A 17,278-nucleotide genomic window follows, 5' to 3' on the forward strand; every position below is an offset into this window, starting at 1 on the left:
CATCTAACGAGAACAAAGAAGAAACAGGTCTTGAGGCAGTTATTGACAGAAAATTCTCAGACAATCCGTGTGACAGCTCAGGGTTAATATACGGTATTATTTTTATTTACACCTGCGTTGTTGTTGCGTCGTCAGCTCACTTCTTCATTGGCTATATTCTGCTCCGTGTTGTTTATGGAGTCCTGACTTGGAAGTTGTCGGCTTTCCCCGCACACATGAAGTATTTCATTGTAAACATTGAAAAATTTCAACATTTACTGTTGTTGGCTCCAACCACTTTTTAGCTGATTATAATGGCAAATTCACTGTTAACGTGTCTCAGACCACAGGACAATCTTATGAGAAATACGAGAATTGGGAATTGGGAAAATAGCCCCTTTTATCTTCACGGGTGTACCGCTGAAGGACGTGTTTGTGTGCACACTTTACATCCGCTGCCATTCTCACCAGGAGGAGACACAGGAACAACGAAGGTAGATGCAGAGAACAGAGTTTTCTCATTGCATCAGTATATTTGGAATGACACAAGACAACGATTATTCAGAAATGTCGCCTAACCAGCCATACCATCGTGGAGCTGCTTGGAGGCTCTCTCAGCTGTATTAAATGCTATGATATGCAGAACAGGTGGGTACAGAAAGGTTTCCTGACTGTGCTCAGGCCAGCCCCAGCCCTGACCACCAACAATGGCCCAAGTGTTCTGCCACAGAGCCCAAGCCTCCTGTTCAATGGAAGACGTGATTGAGGGCTGTTGACTTTTTTTTTCGTTTGCTTTTGTCAAGAGTTTGTTCTGTGCCCCAGGCCCACCTTCCATTTATTTTCTCCACTCGTCTTTTTCCCGACACAAAAAGTGGCAGCGTGCAAACTGCTCGTTAAAATACTGCTCTTTGCACTGGAGCCATTTTTCTGTGGTCTGCTAAGCTAATTTGACGTTTTTGGCTTGGATTCTAAAGGGTGTGCCAATGCTTGTCCCTTCCCAATTACCATCCCTACGGTGAAGCATGGCAGTGCAAGCACGCTCTTGGGACAGCCGGGACAACAAGACTGGTCAGGGACATGGAAAAGCCAAACCCGTCTCCCCCCTTTGTTTCCCCCCCTGACATTCTCTCTGTCATGCTATCCCGCCTTGTGTTTTGCTTTCCATCACTTCTGGCCATTGAGGATTATGAGCAATTGTGATGCCTCATGGGGAGTTTGACAACCAGAAAATCTCCCGAGGTTTATGTTTCTCAGCCACACTCAAGCCCCTTTCAGACTCGATGAAAACCTGTTGCTTCAGCGCCGTGAAAGGGTTGTGGAGGCATTTCGGAATCGACCAGGGAAATTTGACCTCAACTCACTTGGCGGGCCATATGAAATGTCTCCCACACTGTCGCGCTTGATTGCCCGATGTCACTGATGTACCTGTCTGTCACATTCAAGCTGTAGCTACACGATCTTTAATGGAAGTGCAGATGTGAAGTACGTCATGCTCAGGAAATGCCACCGATCTGGGAATGTCTGAATCCCTACGGCTTTTATAGCGATGTGACACACATTGAAAAAAAGTCAATCATGGCAGCACACTTGGCAAGATGGCACAATCTGTGAGCTGAAAAAGAGATTTGGTAGCAGGTTTCAGGCATGGTGTGGGACACAGTTTATGGCAATATTGCCAGACTGGGATGCGTTGACTGGCCTTACTATGAACTCTATTTGACAACAAAAATGTATTTTTAAAAAAGGTCTCTAGACAAATTCTTTGAGAGTTGCCCCATTACTTAGTAGCCTAATCGTTGAAGCAGTACATTTGGTAAAATAGTCAAATGTTGTCATTCTAATCTTTCCAGAGAGAGCCACAAATTCCATCCTCCTCAAAGGAAGGTTGGTGGGTATTTGAAAAATCCCTCATGGATGCGTTAATTTCAGGTCCAACGCAGTAGCATAGACCATAAGAACTTCGCGATCATTCAAGCGCTGCATTTTAATTTCATTTGACAATTAAGATGGATTAGTTGAAGAACCTATTGCAGCTCCTAGCACACACATCGAAATGTAGAGGAAAGCACTCCCTCCCTCACCCCTCCCTCCCTCACACCCTCACCCCCCCCCACACATGTACACCATAGCATTAGTACAGTTAAGTTGGCTAATCAACAGATCAGGACATGAAGTAACTTTAATCTTTAGAAATGTAATGTAAATGTAAATGTACACCCTGAGTAAGCTAGCTCATGGCAGGGCACAATGTGACTACGTATATCTGTAGACACCTTTGAATGCCAGCGCTTGTGGGTTTGGTACCTTTGGTACCCTTACCTTGGTGGAGCCTGCCTTTGCCCAGATGTGCTGTGACCCCGACATGAATAAAGTGGTCATAAAGATGAGATGAGATCTCAGGTATGACATCTTGCATCTTCAATTGTTAGTTTAATGATGTCTAGGGGAAAAGGGCTCTGTTTTTGGTGGTCTGTTCCTGCTTCTCCTGCCCCCCTTGTTATGTGTTTAGTTAGTGTTTGTGGCCCTGTGGCCGAGTCATTAGTGGGATCATCGAATCTAGCAAACATTTATCAGATTTTTCCCTCCTTCCATGGACCCGTGTCCTTTCTGCTCATGTGCAACAGTGAACTCTGGTCCGGGGGAACTAACCCTCAACAGGGGCTCCGTGTTCAGTTCTTTCTCTCCTCAGTCTTGTACACCCATCCCCCCCACACAAGCTTCAATTTATCATGTTATTTTGCTCCTTCCTCTCTCTCTCTCTTCTCTCCCCAACCTCCTCTCTTCACCCTCTCTCTCTCTCTCCCTCCTCCCCCCTCTCTCTCTCTCGCCCCCTCCCTCTCTCTCCCCTCCCTCCCACCTCTCTCCCCTCCCTCCCTCCCTCTCTCCCTCCCTCCCCCTGTCTCTCCTCCTCCCTCTCTCCCTCCCTCACTCCCACTCTCTCCTCCCTCCCTCTCCCTCCCTCCCTCCCTCTCCTCTCCCTCCCTCTCTCCCATTCACTCCTCGGCCCCCTCCCTCTCTCTCCGCTCTCCCCCTCTCCCTCCCCCACCCTCTCACTCTCCCCTCCCTCCCTCTCTCCCTCCATTCCCCTCTCTCCTCCTCCCTCTCTCCCTCCCTCACTCCCACTCTCCTTCCCCCTCCCTCCCTCCCGATCTCAACTCCCTCCTCTCTCCTCTCCCTCCCTCCCTCCCTCCCTACACTCCCTCTCTCCCTCCCTCCCTGTCTCTCTCCCTCCCTCCCCCTTCTCTCTCTCTCCCTCCCTCTCTCCCCCACCCTCACCCCTCGCTGTCTCTCCCCCTCCCTCCCCCTCCTTATGCATAATTGAGGATCGTCTAGACGGCTGATGTAGCAGCGGCCCTGCAACCACGGGCCTCTGCATAACAAGGTGGTTCTGCAGACGTCCCTGATTGGTTGGCACGCTTCTATCGGCTACCACAGTTAGTGTGAATGAGGTGTTAGGCTGCAAAAAGCAAAGGATGTTTCAAGACAGAAAAAAGAAAGAAAGAATGGGGGAAGAAAAGACATGTAGTGAGGAAGATATGTAGCGAGGGTGTAAACTAGAGAGACAGCCACTGCTCAAATGTGGTTTCCATGGTAACACAGACAGGCTACTGGTTAGGTTGGTGGGCACTGCGGCACTGTAAGGCTTTCCACTGTGCTACAGAGCAAAACGCCTGTAAAGCTCTCCATGAAGCATCACAGGCCCGCTGTGCAACAGGTAGCGCACACAGCACACCGTGTCACGGTGCACACACAAAGACACACACATGTGCACTCTGCAGAGATGCACTCAACCCTGTTGTGAAGCCAGGTGCTGGAGTGCGACAGTAAACTAGTCCTCACTGGAGTAAACCGCCATGTAGAGCCTTGAAGAAAAGAATCCAGTTTATTACATACAAGACAGGACCTACAGATTCAACGTCGCAGTGCATGCATGACAAAATAAGACTGCCTCCATTCTAAAATACACACACTGGCACACATTCACAAAGCTAATGAGGTTAGAGAGAGGATCTCTCTCCCACACGCATGCGCGTGCGCACACACACACACACACGCACAACCGTGAGCACACAGCATGTGATGCTGGTGATCACACAAACAACACCTGCTAGTTGTTAAATCTTTGCAGGGGTCTCTGCTTAAATGAGAATGTTTCAGCTAAACGGTTGTACCAAAACAGCGTTCTTGTTTCTTTAATGCACAAGCGTGTTGAACGGTGAACACACTTCTGACACGAACGCTGCTCAGCCTGCATTTATTAACCCTGCTCGAGCTTTTTCATCATTAGTTTTCAGTTCTGAAGCGGTGGACACATTTCAACAGACTATAGCTGGAAAATTCAGATGACGAAGTCACCGTTCAAATGGGACTTTAATAGCAAGGTTACATCTCTTAATGCCACAACCCTGAACTGCCTGAACTCTGTCTGCAGTGGATGAGCTCAAGAGAAATCAGGTTCACAATATTGTCTCATCAGTCTGTAACGGTGCTTCTGTGGACTTGTTAAACTTTCAAAAAATAAATGGGTATCTGGAGGTGCTTAATATGTTTGTCGTCATCAAATTACATTCCAAATTGTATAAAGTAGATTTTAAAAAGAAGGAGAAACATGCCATAGCAAACGTTATGAGCAGGCGGGCATCCAAGGTTTAAGAGAAAGAAGACAAGGGAACCACAAAGGCCCACAATGGAGAAATCTGTAGAGTTTGTTGATAATGAACATCATAAGGAAGGCAGAGAAGAAGATGGACTAGTGAAGGACTGGGCCGATGTTGTGCATGTATTGATCAGGTTGATGTGGATGTGTTTCTGTCAGGGACGTACCTTGGCAGGAGTCGACAGCGATCCGGAAGAGACGTCTGAGGTAGAAGAAGAACAGGATTTTCCAACAATAGGCTCCGAGAGTGAAAGCAGCACATATGGCTTGACCAAGAAGAAGAAGAAGAGTTTCAAGGAAAAGAAAGAGAAAAACTCCAGAAGGAAGAGAAATGAGGAGGAGGACGAGGACGAGGACGAGGAGGAGGATGGGACAATGAAAGTGAGTTTAGGCTGAGTTCCACAGGACCGCTTCAGTAAAGCACTTCTCTTCTAGTCCCAATAAATGTATCCCTGCATCTTCTATGGAATAAATAGAATTAAAATTTGGACGTAAGTTTTATATTGCTGGGAGATTTGAGAAATCTGCAAATAAATATACAATCAAGAAAAAAGAATGAAACAATAAAGGTGCAATGCTGGCACTATTTACCACCACGGCCCTGTGCTCCTGTTAAAGGATGTAGCTGTTGAAGGGCCTCAGAATGTAACTGAGATACATAACTTGAATCTACTTGTTAGTTACATCTCTGACCACTGTCCCCCAGCACTCCCAGAATCCCCGAGTCTCAGGATCCAGTTTCTGATTCTGTGTTTCCACAGGAGCCCAAATCATCCAGCCAGCTGATGCAAGAGTGGGGCCTTGAAGACGTCCAGTATGGCTTCACTGAGGACGACTATAAAACCATCACGAACTACAAGGCTTTCAGCCAGTTCCTCAGGTAACCAGCTAACCTTAAATGTTCTCTTTCTGTGAATTCAGGATGAAAAAAGCAATCAGAGAGCGCAAACATCTGCCAACCAGGTCATTTCCTCACATCTGTGGTCTAGTATATCTATATAGTCATTATGTAGCATAAGTTGGCTTTTTGTGTATGTGTGTGGGGAAGGGTGTGTGAGTGCGCAATTCTGTAGTAAGTTGAATGTGAGGTATAATACAAAATGTTACAGAGCCTTTGCTTAAAGTGAAGGCCAGGTTTTGATTATGTAATGATGGCATACTGGAAAGAAATAAGAAATAATGTAGCAAAGATTTGCTTTAGTCAAAGACCATCAGGCTCATTTCCAAACTTTTCCGGGAGGATAAGTGGCAGCAAAATCCCAGACGAGTGGCCCGACAGTAGAGGCAGAGAGGGGGGGCGGAGGGGCTTGTAGCTTCCAAGGGGACGTGGCTGAAGAGGTAGGACACTGATTCCCCATTGTGGGTTCTCCTGATGGCCTCTACCAGGATCATGGAGATGTCAATGACCTGCATTTTGGGACACATTTTCACCTTCTTCTCCTGTGGGATGGTGTTGGTCACCACCACAGCCTCAAATTTGGCAGTGTTGATGTGAGAAATGGAGGGACCCGAGAAAACGGCTGGTCGGCAGCGTGGCAGATGATGCCACAGGTGCTGGCCAAGTCGTCCACAAGAATGGTCACACGGTCTTTGACGTCGCCCACCCTGGGGTCCACTTCGCTGGCCTTCTTCCCTCTTTGGTTGGTTGTGATGTCTGCTACGTGAGGTTTCAAATTTTGAGTTTGTAGTGGCTACACTGATTGAAAATATTGAACCTGCACAATCAGAGCGAATGAATGAGGCTGATTAGCTGCATTAAACTAATCAATTTTCCTGGCAACACAAATCTTTAAATTTGGAACTGCTGGACAACCTTTTTAGCGCTAACATCTGACACTTGAAATATTTCTTCACTGTTTTAGGTTCACAGCTTTATTTTATGTCTGTATATTATTATGTTATTTGCTGTCCTCTGTTATTATTTCTGTATTCTTTTTAAGGTGAATCCTTCCTTTCATGTTTATTCAAAGCTATTAGATGTTTTAATTTTGCCCCCCACCCTCACACCCCTGTCCCAGCGGCCGACAGGACCAGCCCAGCCTGCCTAACCTCGAGCTGGTGCCTGACAAATCACAAACATGAAAGATACACAGCAAAGCATTGCGACTCGGGATGTTCGCTACCCCTTTTTCCCCGACCGAGCATGAGGACTCACTCCCGAATATTCACCAATACTGAGTCCTGATATTGACACTGATACCACGAGTACTGTACCTTGTGTACGCGATACGTCTCACTATACTACTATTACATGATGTGGTGATCGGAATTTTTGGTTCAGATCACCCACTAGTGAGGAGGGGGCCTGCCTTTGCCTCCCCGTGACCCCAGAAGGGCCAAAGTGGTTAAAAAGATGAGACTTGTCTACTGTTTAGTGACAAAGTTTTATTCTTAAGCCTTTTTTGCCACTTTTTGCCCCAAACTGAATGAGATGGAAAAAGTTAGACATCAGTGACCTCTAGAGGACATTCAAGATGAGCCAGATAAAAGTTTAAAAGTTACATCAGGACAAATCAAAATAACCTGAGACACATAATGGGCACAACAACATAATGCTTCAACTGCTGCAATATCCATCCACCGCTCTACCGCTTATCCGGGGTCTGGTCGCGGGGGCAGCAGCCTAAGCAAAGAGGCCCAGACTTCCCTCTCCCCAACTACTTCTTCCAGCTCGTCTGGGGGGATCCCCAGGCGTTCCCAGACCAGTTGAGAGACATAGTCTCTCCAATGTGTCCTGGGTCTTCCCGGGGGCCTCCTACCAGAGGGACATGCCCTGAACACCTCACCAGGGCGGCGTCAGAGCAGCATCTCCGAGCTCCTCCCGGATGGCAAAGCTTCTCACCCTGTTTATAAGGGAGAGCCCAGCCACCGTACGGAGGAAGCTCATTTCGGCCGCTTGTACCCATGATCTTGTTCTTTCAGTCATTACCCAAAGCTCATGACCATAGGTGAGGGTAGGAACAAAGATCGACCGGTAAATCGAGAGCTTCGCCTTTTGGCTCAGCTCTATCTTTGCTCAGCTCTATCTCTGCAATGGACCGGTGCAGAGTCCGCCTGTCAATCTCCTGCTCCATTCTTCCCTCACTCATGAATAAGACCCCGAGGTACTTAAACTCCTCCACTTGGGGCAGGATCTCCTCCTTGACCCGGAGAAGGCACTCCACCTTTTTCCGGTTGAGACGATGGCCTCGGATTTGGAGGTGATGATTCTCATCCCAGCCGCTTCACACGCGGTGGTGAACCAATCCAGTGATCGTTGGAGGTCACGGGCCAATGACGCCAACGGGACCACATCATCTGCAAAGAGCAGAAACCCGATCCTGAGGTCACCAAACTGGACCCCCTCAACACCATGACTGCACCTAGAAATTCTGTCCGTAAAAAAGTTATGAACAGAATGGGTGACAAAGGGCAGCCCTAGCGGAGACCAACCCTCACTGGAAATGAGTTTGACTTACTGCCAGCAATACGGACCAAACTCTGACACTGATCGTACAGGGAGCGGACGGCCTGTATCAGGGTGTCTGGCATCTCATACTCTCGGAGGACCCCCCACAGGACCCCCCTAAGGGACACAGTCGAATGCCTTCTCCAAGTCCACAAAACACATGTGGACTGGTTGGGCAAACTGCCATGCACCCTCGAAGACCCTGCTGAGGGCGTAGAGCTGGTCCACTGTTCCACGCCCAGGACAAAAACCACATTGCTCCTCCTGAATCCGAGGTTTGACTATCCGGCGGACCCTCCTCTCCAGTACCCCTGAATAGACCTTACCAGGGAGGCTGAGGGGTGTGATCCCCCTATAGTTGGAACACACCCTCTGGTCCCTGCAGAGTCGAATCAACCACGACAGCCCTACAACATCCAGAGTCTTAAGGAACTCTGGGCGGATCTCATCCACCCCCGGGGCCTTGCCACCGAGCAGTTGTTTGACTACCTCGGCAACTTCAGCCACGGAGATACGAAAGCTTGTTCCCAGGTCCCCAGGCCCTGCTTCCTCACTGCAAGGCGTGTTGGTGGGATTAAGGAGGTCTTCGAAGTATTCCTTCCACCGATCCACAACATCCCGAGTTGAGGTCAGCAGCACACCATCGCCACTATACACAGTGTTGACAGTGCACTGCTTCCCCTTCCTCAGATGCCGGATGGTGGTCCAGAACCTTTTTGAAGTCGTTCTCCATGGCCTCACCGAACTCTTTCCATGCCTGGGTCTTTGCCTCAGCAACCGCCGTAGCTGCACTCTGCTTGGCCTGCCGGTACCTATCTGCTGCTTCAGGAGTCCCACAGGCCAGTGAGGCCTGATACGACTCCTTCTTCAGCCTGACGGCATCCCTCACAGCGGGTTCAGGCATTGCCGCCACAACAGGCACCAACCACTTTGCGGCCACAGCACTGGTCAGCCGCCTCAACAATGGAGGCACAGAACATGGTCCACTCGGACTCAATGTCCCCCGCCTCCCCCAGGACATGGTCAAAGCTCTCCCGGAGGTGTGAGTTGAAGTTCCTTCTGACAGGAGACTCTGCCAGGCGTTCCCAGCAGACCCTCACAATACGTTTGGGTCTGCCGGGTCTGTCCGGCATCCTTCCCCATCATTGGAGCGAACTCACCACCAGGTGGTAATCAGTTGACAGCTCTGCCCCTCTCTTCACCTGAGTGTCCAGAACATGCGGCCGCAAATCCGATGACACGACCACAAAGTCAATCATTGATCTGTGGCCTAAGGCGTCCTGGTGCCAAGTGCACATGTTGACGCCTTTATGCCTGAACAAGGTGTTTGTTATGGACAATCTGAGATGAACACAAAAGTCCAATAACGAAACACCACTCGGGTTCAGATCAGGGGGGCCGTTCTTCCCAATCACACCTCTCCAGGTCACACTGTCGCTGCCAACGTGAGCATTGAGTCACCCAGGAGGACGAGGGAGCCCCCAGAAGGAGCACTCTCCAGCACTCCCTCTAAGGACTCCAAAAAGGGTGGATACGCTGAACTGCTGTTTGGGCTATAGGCACAAACAACAGTCAGGATCCATCCCCCACCCGAAGGTGAAGGGAGGCTAACCTCTCATCCACCGGGGTAAACTCTAATATACAGGCACTGAGCTGAGGAGCGACGAGGATTGCCACCCCTGCCTTTCACTTCTCACCATCAGCAACTCCAGAGTGGTAGAGAGTCCAACCCCCTCGAGAAGACTGGTTCCAGAGCCCTTGCTATGCGTTGAGGTGAGGCCGCCTATATCTAGTCGGAACTACTCAACCTCGCACACTAGCTCAGGCTCCTTTCCCATCAGAGAAGTTACATTCCATATCCCTAGAGCCAGTTTCTGCAGCCGGAGATTAGACCGCCAAGGTCCCTGCCTTCTGCCGCTACCCAACACATAATGCACCTGACCCCCTTGGCCCTTCCTGCAGGTGGTGAGCCCATGGGGGGGGGGGGTCCCATGTTGCCTCTTCGGGCTGTGCCCGGCCGGACTCCATGGGCAGAGTTCCGGCCACCAGGCGCTCGCCAACATGCCCCGCCCCCAGGCCTGGCTCCAGGAGGGGGCCCTGATAACCCACATCCGGGCAAGGGAAACTTGGCACCAATGTTGTTTATCATCATTAGGGGGTCATGGGCTACGCTTTGTCTGGTCCCTCACCTAGGACCTGTTTGCCATGGGTGACCCTACCAGGCGCATAAAGCCCCAGACAATGGAGCTCCTAGGATCATTGGGACACGCAAACCCCTCCACCACGATAAGGTGGAAGCCCAGGAGGGGTGCTGCAATATTCAAGATTAAAAAATACTTTATTGTCCATAAAATAGTAGCTTCCAAGTATCGGAACAGAACGGTACCTGTTCTGATACTTTGAAATAAGGCCTGTATTGACCCGATATAATACCTGGTGTCGGTACATGCCCATCCATAATCATGACTAAAACTTAAGGACCTCTGAGGTGTCAGCAAACGAAAAGCCTATTCCTTTGATAGCCAAAAGACTGTCAAAAAAACGAAAACAGGAATAACGTGTGACACGATTAAACTGTTTCTGTCTCCTCTTCCCCTCGTAGGCCTCTCATCGCCAAGAAGAACCCCAAGATTCCAATGTCAAAGATGATGACAGTGTTAGGGGCCAAGTGGCGTGAGTTTAGTGCCAACAACCCTTTCAAAGGCACATCTGCCACTGCTGTGGCAGCTGCCGTCGCTGCCGCTGTGGAAACAGTTACCGTGGCACAGCCAACTACCGTTAGTGGCAGTCAGTTAACGTCTCAGCTGGGGCCAATCAAAAAAGCCAAAACCAAAGAGGGAAAAGGTAAGGGAATGGTAATAAACAGACTAATCCAATAAATGGAGAGAGATTACTGCTGATTTGGCCAAAGCAGTCCTCTTGTGTTAGAAAGAGATTATTACAAATCAGAATGTCACAATAAGTGTAGCCAAATATCAAAGATCACTCAATATGTGCATTCTACATACAGTTGGTCATGTAGCATGCTTTTATATGTGTCATCTATGCATCATCTATTACTAATAGTCATAATAATATGTCCCTCAGACTTTTAGCTCATTATTCAATGCTGTGAATACAGCAGCAACACAGAAATGATGACTCCTGCTCTATGTGTCCCAGGACCAGGAGTAAGAAAGAGGAGAAAAAGCGCCAAGGAGGTAAAGAAGAAACCCAAGGCAAAAAAGACAAAATCAAAGTCAGGCCAAAGTGGGAAGAAGAAGAAAGCGTCCTCTGTAAGCTGGTTTCCAACTGATTCAAGCCAATGTCACTGGCAATGAGTAGCCAGTTGACTTGTTTTCATTTCAATCTGTCAATCATTTGTGTGCCATCCCAGAGTGAGGACGACTTCCTGGACGAGTCGGACTTTGATGACATCAGTATCCACAGTGCCTCTGTGCTTTCTGATGCCTTGCGGGGTACAACCAAGAAAAAGACCAAATCTGGGCAGAAAAAAAAGAAAAGTATGTTGACTGCTTGCTGACGGTTTTGTCTCTCAAAATCTCAAATAGCGTAAAAAGCTTAAGTGTGAAAGATTTCGTGTTTCACTCATGTTTTTGAGGATTTTTGTGTCCGTTTCATCCCATGTTTGCCTCCTTCTGACTCTCCAGGAGAGGATGGTGATGGCTATGAGACTGACCATCAGGACTACTGTGAGGTTTGTCAGCAGGGTGGAGAAATCATCCTATGTGACACTTGTCCAAGAGCATATCACCTGGTCTGTCTAGAACCTGAACTGGAGAAAGCTCCTGAGGGCAAATGGAGCTGTCCACACTGTGTGAGTACAACTCTCCGCGACACAGGTGTGGTAGGCACGAGGCACTGCAGGCAGCGTAATCGGCATTCTTGCTTGCTTTCCTGTAGCTACACATAAGCTGACCTCACTTGATTGAATCCATCTTAAACTCCCAAAAATTCCAAGCCCTCAAGGTTGTCATTGCCGCCTACAGCTCTCCAATCGGTGAAGTGAACTCCTTCTCAAGTCTGGTAACTCAACCCTGTCAGTCCTTCTTCTGACCCAAACCCTTTCACATTGTGGCAAGCTTTCACGTCTGGCTAGCAGTGTCACACCTGCTACTGGGCCCCTGCAGACTCCAGGTGTGTTCACCTGATCTGCATTGAATGTATGGGTGTCCTCCACAACAAAAATGCCCTCTCTAACCCCGGGTCGTGCACCACCTGTTTCGATGTGCATGTGAAAACATGAAGAGGAGGCTGCATGTTGCTACTGCCTCCGTTGTCAACCCTCCTCTCATGGCCGTTCCTTCCCGAGTCTGCAATCCTCCAACTCATACCCGGGCCGACATTATGGACATCCCGCCGCTGCTCGCCCAACCAGAGGAAGGCACCACGATGGACGATGCTGACGACGGGGATAACAATAAAAGAAAGAAGAAAAATGTATTTATAACATGTTCTTAAAGTCTGTGCAGACAAAAAGAGACCAAAATAGAGCTTCATGTTCAAAACATCTGAGGAAATTTGCGTCACAGATGTCATCCTCCGCAGCTCCCGGTTATCTCTCTGGGGCTGCAGCCACCATGGGCATGGCAGTGGCAGGTGAATGGCCGTTATGGCATTATTTCAGTGTCGACACAGTGTTTGACCCATCCAAGGGCCTGTTTTGTCCCACCATCGACACCATGAAACATTGAGTGACCACAGGAAGTAAGAAGGAGAGGGTTTGAACCTCTTCCTTCCCCACAAACCCGCAGCCACCGCGGCATCCTTGGCAAGCTGTGTCACCACAGCCACAAGTAATCAGCCTCACACATGGAGCGTTAAGCCTGCGGCCAATCCCGAAGTGAAACAGCTTGCTAGGTCCAAACTGTTGTGCAGACAGTCCTTTGCCTGTGTCACAGTAAAAAAACACCCTTTTAATCCTCTGAAGGTAAAAAGAGGCACCTCACGCAGGAAACTGCCTCATCACATGAGGGAATTTGCTTTCAGAACATGAGGTCTCTGTTCTCCCCCCACGATGGACCAAGCCCCCCTCCCTCCTCCTACAACATGGAGAAGGAGGCACAATGCTTGAGGCATCAGTGTTGCTGCTCAGTGACTGTTTAGATTCCCTGACCCACAGTTACCTCACATTTGGAGCACGTGTTGTCCCAGTGCTCCACAGTTTCACCCCACTCCAGAGAAACACTGTCTGGTAGGATAATCCAGCGGCTTGCTGCAGGGGTTGGATGGGGTATCAATGGAGCTTCCATTGTCAATCTCTTTGCCCTAGGTGTCTGTGTTGATCCTCAATCAGAGTTATACAATTAAGCTCTCTGCAGTGACTGGGCCTGTTAGGGTTTTCTTGAGCTTGAGCTTGGATCTTTCCCCTTGACTGAGATACCTCGCTATGCTATCAGAGAACTGGGATTATGGAAGGAATGTAACATTTTTCAGGGTCTTCTAGTCAGCTATTGAGCTACGCCATAGCATCGAGACTGTTGTCAAGGTTTTTAAAACATCCGCCTAAACACAGACAATCTAAACATGTCAGTCTTGGTACTGCTGGAACTTGGCGCAGCATTGCTACAGTCGATCAGAACATATTTACTCACCAGTAAAGAGGGTGGGCCTTTCTGGCAGTGCACTTCATTGGTTCAACCCATACTTACAGGGACTACTTCATGTCTATAGGTAATTTGACATCTGAGCAGACAAGACCATGGTCCCATTGCAATGCTAAGATGTATCGAACAAATAAATGACTGGATGGGCCAGAACTTTCCTCAGTTAAACAGAGAAAAATGTATAGTAGCTCTTTTTGCAGTACACATTAGAAGTCAGTGAACATCGTGAGGTCATTTTGAGGACTTTTATTGACTCCCTGGTCATTAGAAGATAGGTATCTAAGTCCTGGTGGTCTAAAAGCTCTAGTTTTCAATTCTGAAATGTTGAAATGGAGTATGCAACATTCCTTACTTTGCCTTCAAGCTGGAAGCCACATAACTCGTTCTACAACAAACCCTTTTATATTTCAAGGTCTTTGTTTAGAAGTTCCTCCAGGTGTTTCTCAATTTATCATTTTTCAAATGTTCCATCCAGAAGTCACAATATACATATATTTTTTTCTTTTTGGTTTGTGAAGAGACAAAATATTTGGGGATAAAGATATCAAAGTTAGGAATCAAAAATTCTAACCATTGTACAAAATATTAGTCATGCAATTTTGTACATTTGGTTTGTTTTTCTCAGGAAAAAGAGGGTATCCAGTGGGAAGCCAAAGGTGAGGAGGAGGAGGAAGAGGAGGCAGCAGGTGAGGAAGAGGATGACCACATGGAGTTTTGCAGAGTTTGTAAAGATGGTGGCGAGTTGCTGTGCTGTGACACCTGCCCATCTTCCTACCACATTCACTGTCTCAACCCGCCTCTTCCTGAAATACCCAACGGGGAGTGGTTGTGTCCACGATGCATGGTGAGCTTCAGGGCATGAGTAGCAGGTCCCAAACCCTCTGCCTAACATACGTAGGCAGGTTGTGTGTATGCAGAAATCTCACAGTATTGTGTTTTACCCTCTCTTGCTCTATCTGCTCTCATTTTTATATCTTCAATTCTTAGTGCCCTCCTCTCAAAGGTAAGGTCCAAAAGATTCTGCACTGGACGTGGAGAGAACCCCCATTGCCGGCTGAACTGCCTGCAGGCCCCGATGGAAAGCCCAACGATCCGATGACCAAACCTCCGCTAAAGGGCCGACCGCAGAGGGAGTTCTTCGTGAAATGGGCCGGTCTTTCATACTGGCACTGCTCGTGGGTCAGTGAACTACAGGTGAGCTGACAGCATCCAGCTAACAGTTGATTCCACAGCAGGCGCTGTCAGTTGTGGAGTGGACACATTTTTTCAATCAGTGTATTGTTTAATTATGTTTTATCATTTTATAATTATTTTGAATTCATTAATTACACAATACTTAATTACAGAATGATGTGTATTCTAAGACAGTTTTATTAGAAAATCCTTCAGGCAAATGAAACCGGTTTAACGGGAAAATTCGGTTTCCGTGGACCCACAGTTGGAGCTGTATCACACCGTCATGTATCGGAACTACCAGCGTAAAAATGACATGGATGAACCCCCGCCGTACGACTATGGTTCTGGTGAAGATGAGCTCAACAGTGAGAAGAGGAAGCCCATCGACGCCCAGTATGCCATGATGGAGGAGCGCTTCTACCGCTATGGCATTAAACCAGAGTGGATGGTTATTCATCGCATCCTCAATCACAGGTGCACACAAAAGCATGCATGCTCCGATCAGGGTTGGACCATTTATTCACACACTTGTAGCTCTCGCTGCTATTGTGACGTAGATTGTCATTTGTTATTCCTTCACGTCAGATTAAAGATTATTCTTGTCCATACAGCTTGCATCAGTTTAGTCACGCTCCTTCGAATGTGGATGGGAGATTTCCAGTTAAAATTTAAAAATTCACCCCATGGTGATTTAACGTCAGGTTGTTGGTAACAAGCGCGTTGTTCAACTACGGGAAACTATGGATACAACAATTTTACAAATGTTTGATGTCTTTTTCTCACAGTTTTGACAAGGATGGTGATGTGCATTACTTGATCAAATGGAGAGACATGCCCTATGACCAATGTACCTGGGAAATGGATGAGTTCGGCATTCCAGATTATGAAAGGCACAAAGCTTCATACTGGGACCACAGGTTGGTTGGCAATATATTTTTAGAGTTAAAGCATTAGACTTGTTTATATATTTGTCATTCAGTTTACTGAGTTATCTTCTTTTTCTTGACCCCTATATCCCGAATCATAGAATTTCCAGAGGTTGGCAGAAAAACACTTTATTGTGGGCTTGTGTGGAGTCCTTTCTAATGTTTGTGGCCGGGAATTTGTGGTGCTTCAGAGCAATGTCCTGGATGGAGGGGAGTAGAAGACTCTATGTGAATGATCTCTTTGGTGCTTCTGTAGAATGTAGTGATGATAGGCAGGGACTGGTGGACTCCCTGCATTTAATACAGAATACAACATCCACGTACGTGTTTCCTGCTCCTGCAGGCGCACAAGACTCCGATGGAGAGCGGAGGAAATGGTGTCTTCAGTGGACTGTTTGGCCAGTAGGCAAATTAGACAGGGTCAAATGGAAGTGACTGTGGAGATGATAGGCTTCTTAATCAGTTACTCAATGCAAATCAATTCATCATAATGTGAGTGAGGGCGTGGTCAGTTAGTTAGGTGATTTTTGGTACTAGGATGATGGTAGCAGTCTTGAAGCATGATGGAACTGCGGCTTTGGCCATCAAGCTGTTGAAATTGTATGTTAATCCCAAGCTAACTGAACCGCACATTCCCTAAACTCCGCACCAGGTATGTACCCAGGTCCAGGACCCATCCACTGCGTCTGGAGGACCAACAGTCCTCAACTGGTCTAGCTTCAGGATCCACCAGCCATGACCCAAATCTAGGAAAACTTTCAACATCTCAAATGCATTTAATAAAAACACGTTGCAGTTTGAACCTGACATAGTGCAAGATATCAAAGTGTGTCGATACACACAAACAAAGCAAAAGGTGCATCTTGAGGACAAATCAGTGAACATAACACAGAAGCTCAACATTTTTAACACTCAACAGGGCTTCATGCTTTAACAGGAAATAAAACTGTGGCAGTTTTTATAAACAAACCAAAAATAATCAAGTTTACAAAAGAAACTTTATTTGAATGTGTCGCTACCTCATCAGTCGTTAAAGTTCGAAAAACACTATTTTAATGTGGGAGTGAATGGGAGAACTTGCATCTGGGGTTGTACTTGGGGTCACATGACAGCTTAACTCGCCGACTCTCCTCTTTGCTGGCATGATGCTTTTATGTTGACTCCAAAGGGGGGTTTGTATCCGTTCTCATGCCTTTGTTTCTCAAGAAATTAGTCGTTAAACCACCCCAGAAGTTTATTATATGCCATGATTGTGTTGTTCATTACATTCTCCCTGCCCAGCTTCTGTCCCATGACAGGTGCTGGGGAAGATGTTGAATCAGTTTTTAGAACTTTTTGAGAGCATAAATTTTGTCATTTTCTTCCAAAAATGTGTGCCCCTACTTAGACACTTTTAATGTGTTTCATGGTTCAAAGCTGCTAAACAGCATTGTACTAGGTGAGTTGTTCCACGCAGGAAAGGCACAAATTTCAGCTCGTAGCTCGT

General features: G+C 47.5%; 1 protein-coding gene across 4 annotated transcripts in view; it reads left to right on the top strand.

Moving 5' to 3' along the window:
- Positions 1-17,278, top strand: part of chd5 (chromodomain helicase DNA binding protein 5) — a 47,661-nt gene that overhangs the window by 7,252 nt on the left and 23,131 nt on the right. For 3 of the 4 annotated variants that reach the window (XM_057031210.1, XM_057031206.1, XM_057031207.1), the window contains exons 3-12: positions 4,796-5,017; positions 5,398-5,516; positions 10,687-10,928; positions 11,247-11,359; positions 11,461-11,587; positions 11,735-11,901; positions 14,316-14,534; positions 14,678-14,884; positions 15,129-15,340; positions 15,652-15,783. In XM_057031210.1, coding sequence (XP_056887190.1) covers positions 4,796-5,017; positions 5,398-5,516; positions 10,687-10,928; positions 11,247-11,359; positions 11,461-11,587; positions 11,735-11,901; positions 14,316-14,534; positions 14,678-14,884; positions 15,129-15,340; positions 15,652-15,783 — 1,760 coding nt within the window. The remainder of the gene's footprint in view (positions 1-4,795; positions 5,018-5,397; positions 5,517-10,686; positions 10,929-11,246; positions 11,360-11,460; positions 11,588-11,734; positions 11,902-14,315; positions 14,535-14,677; positions 14,885-15,128; positions 15,341-15,651; positions 15,784-17,278) is intronic. The other variant, XM_057031209.1, reaches the window with a different exon arrangement.

Source organism: Takifugu flavidus, chromosome 4 (assembly GCF_003711565.1).
Source record: "Takifugu flavidus isolate HTHZ2018 chromosome 4, ASM371156v2, whole genome shotgun sequence".
Taxonomy (NCBI): domain Eukaryota; kingdom Metazoa; phylum Chordata; class Actinopteri; order Tetraodontiformes; family Tetraodontidae; genus Takifugu; species Takifugu flavidus.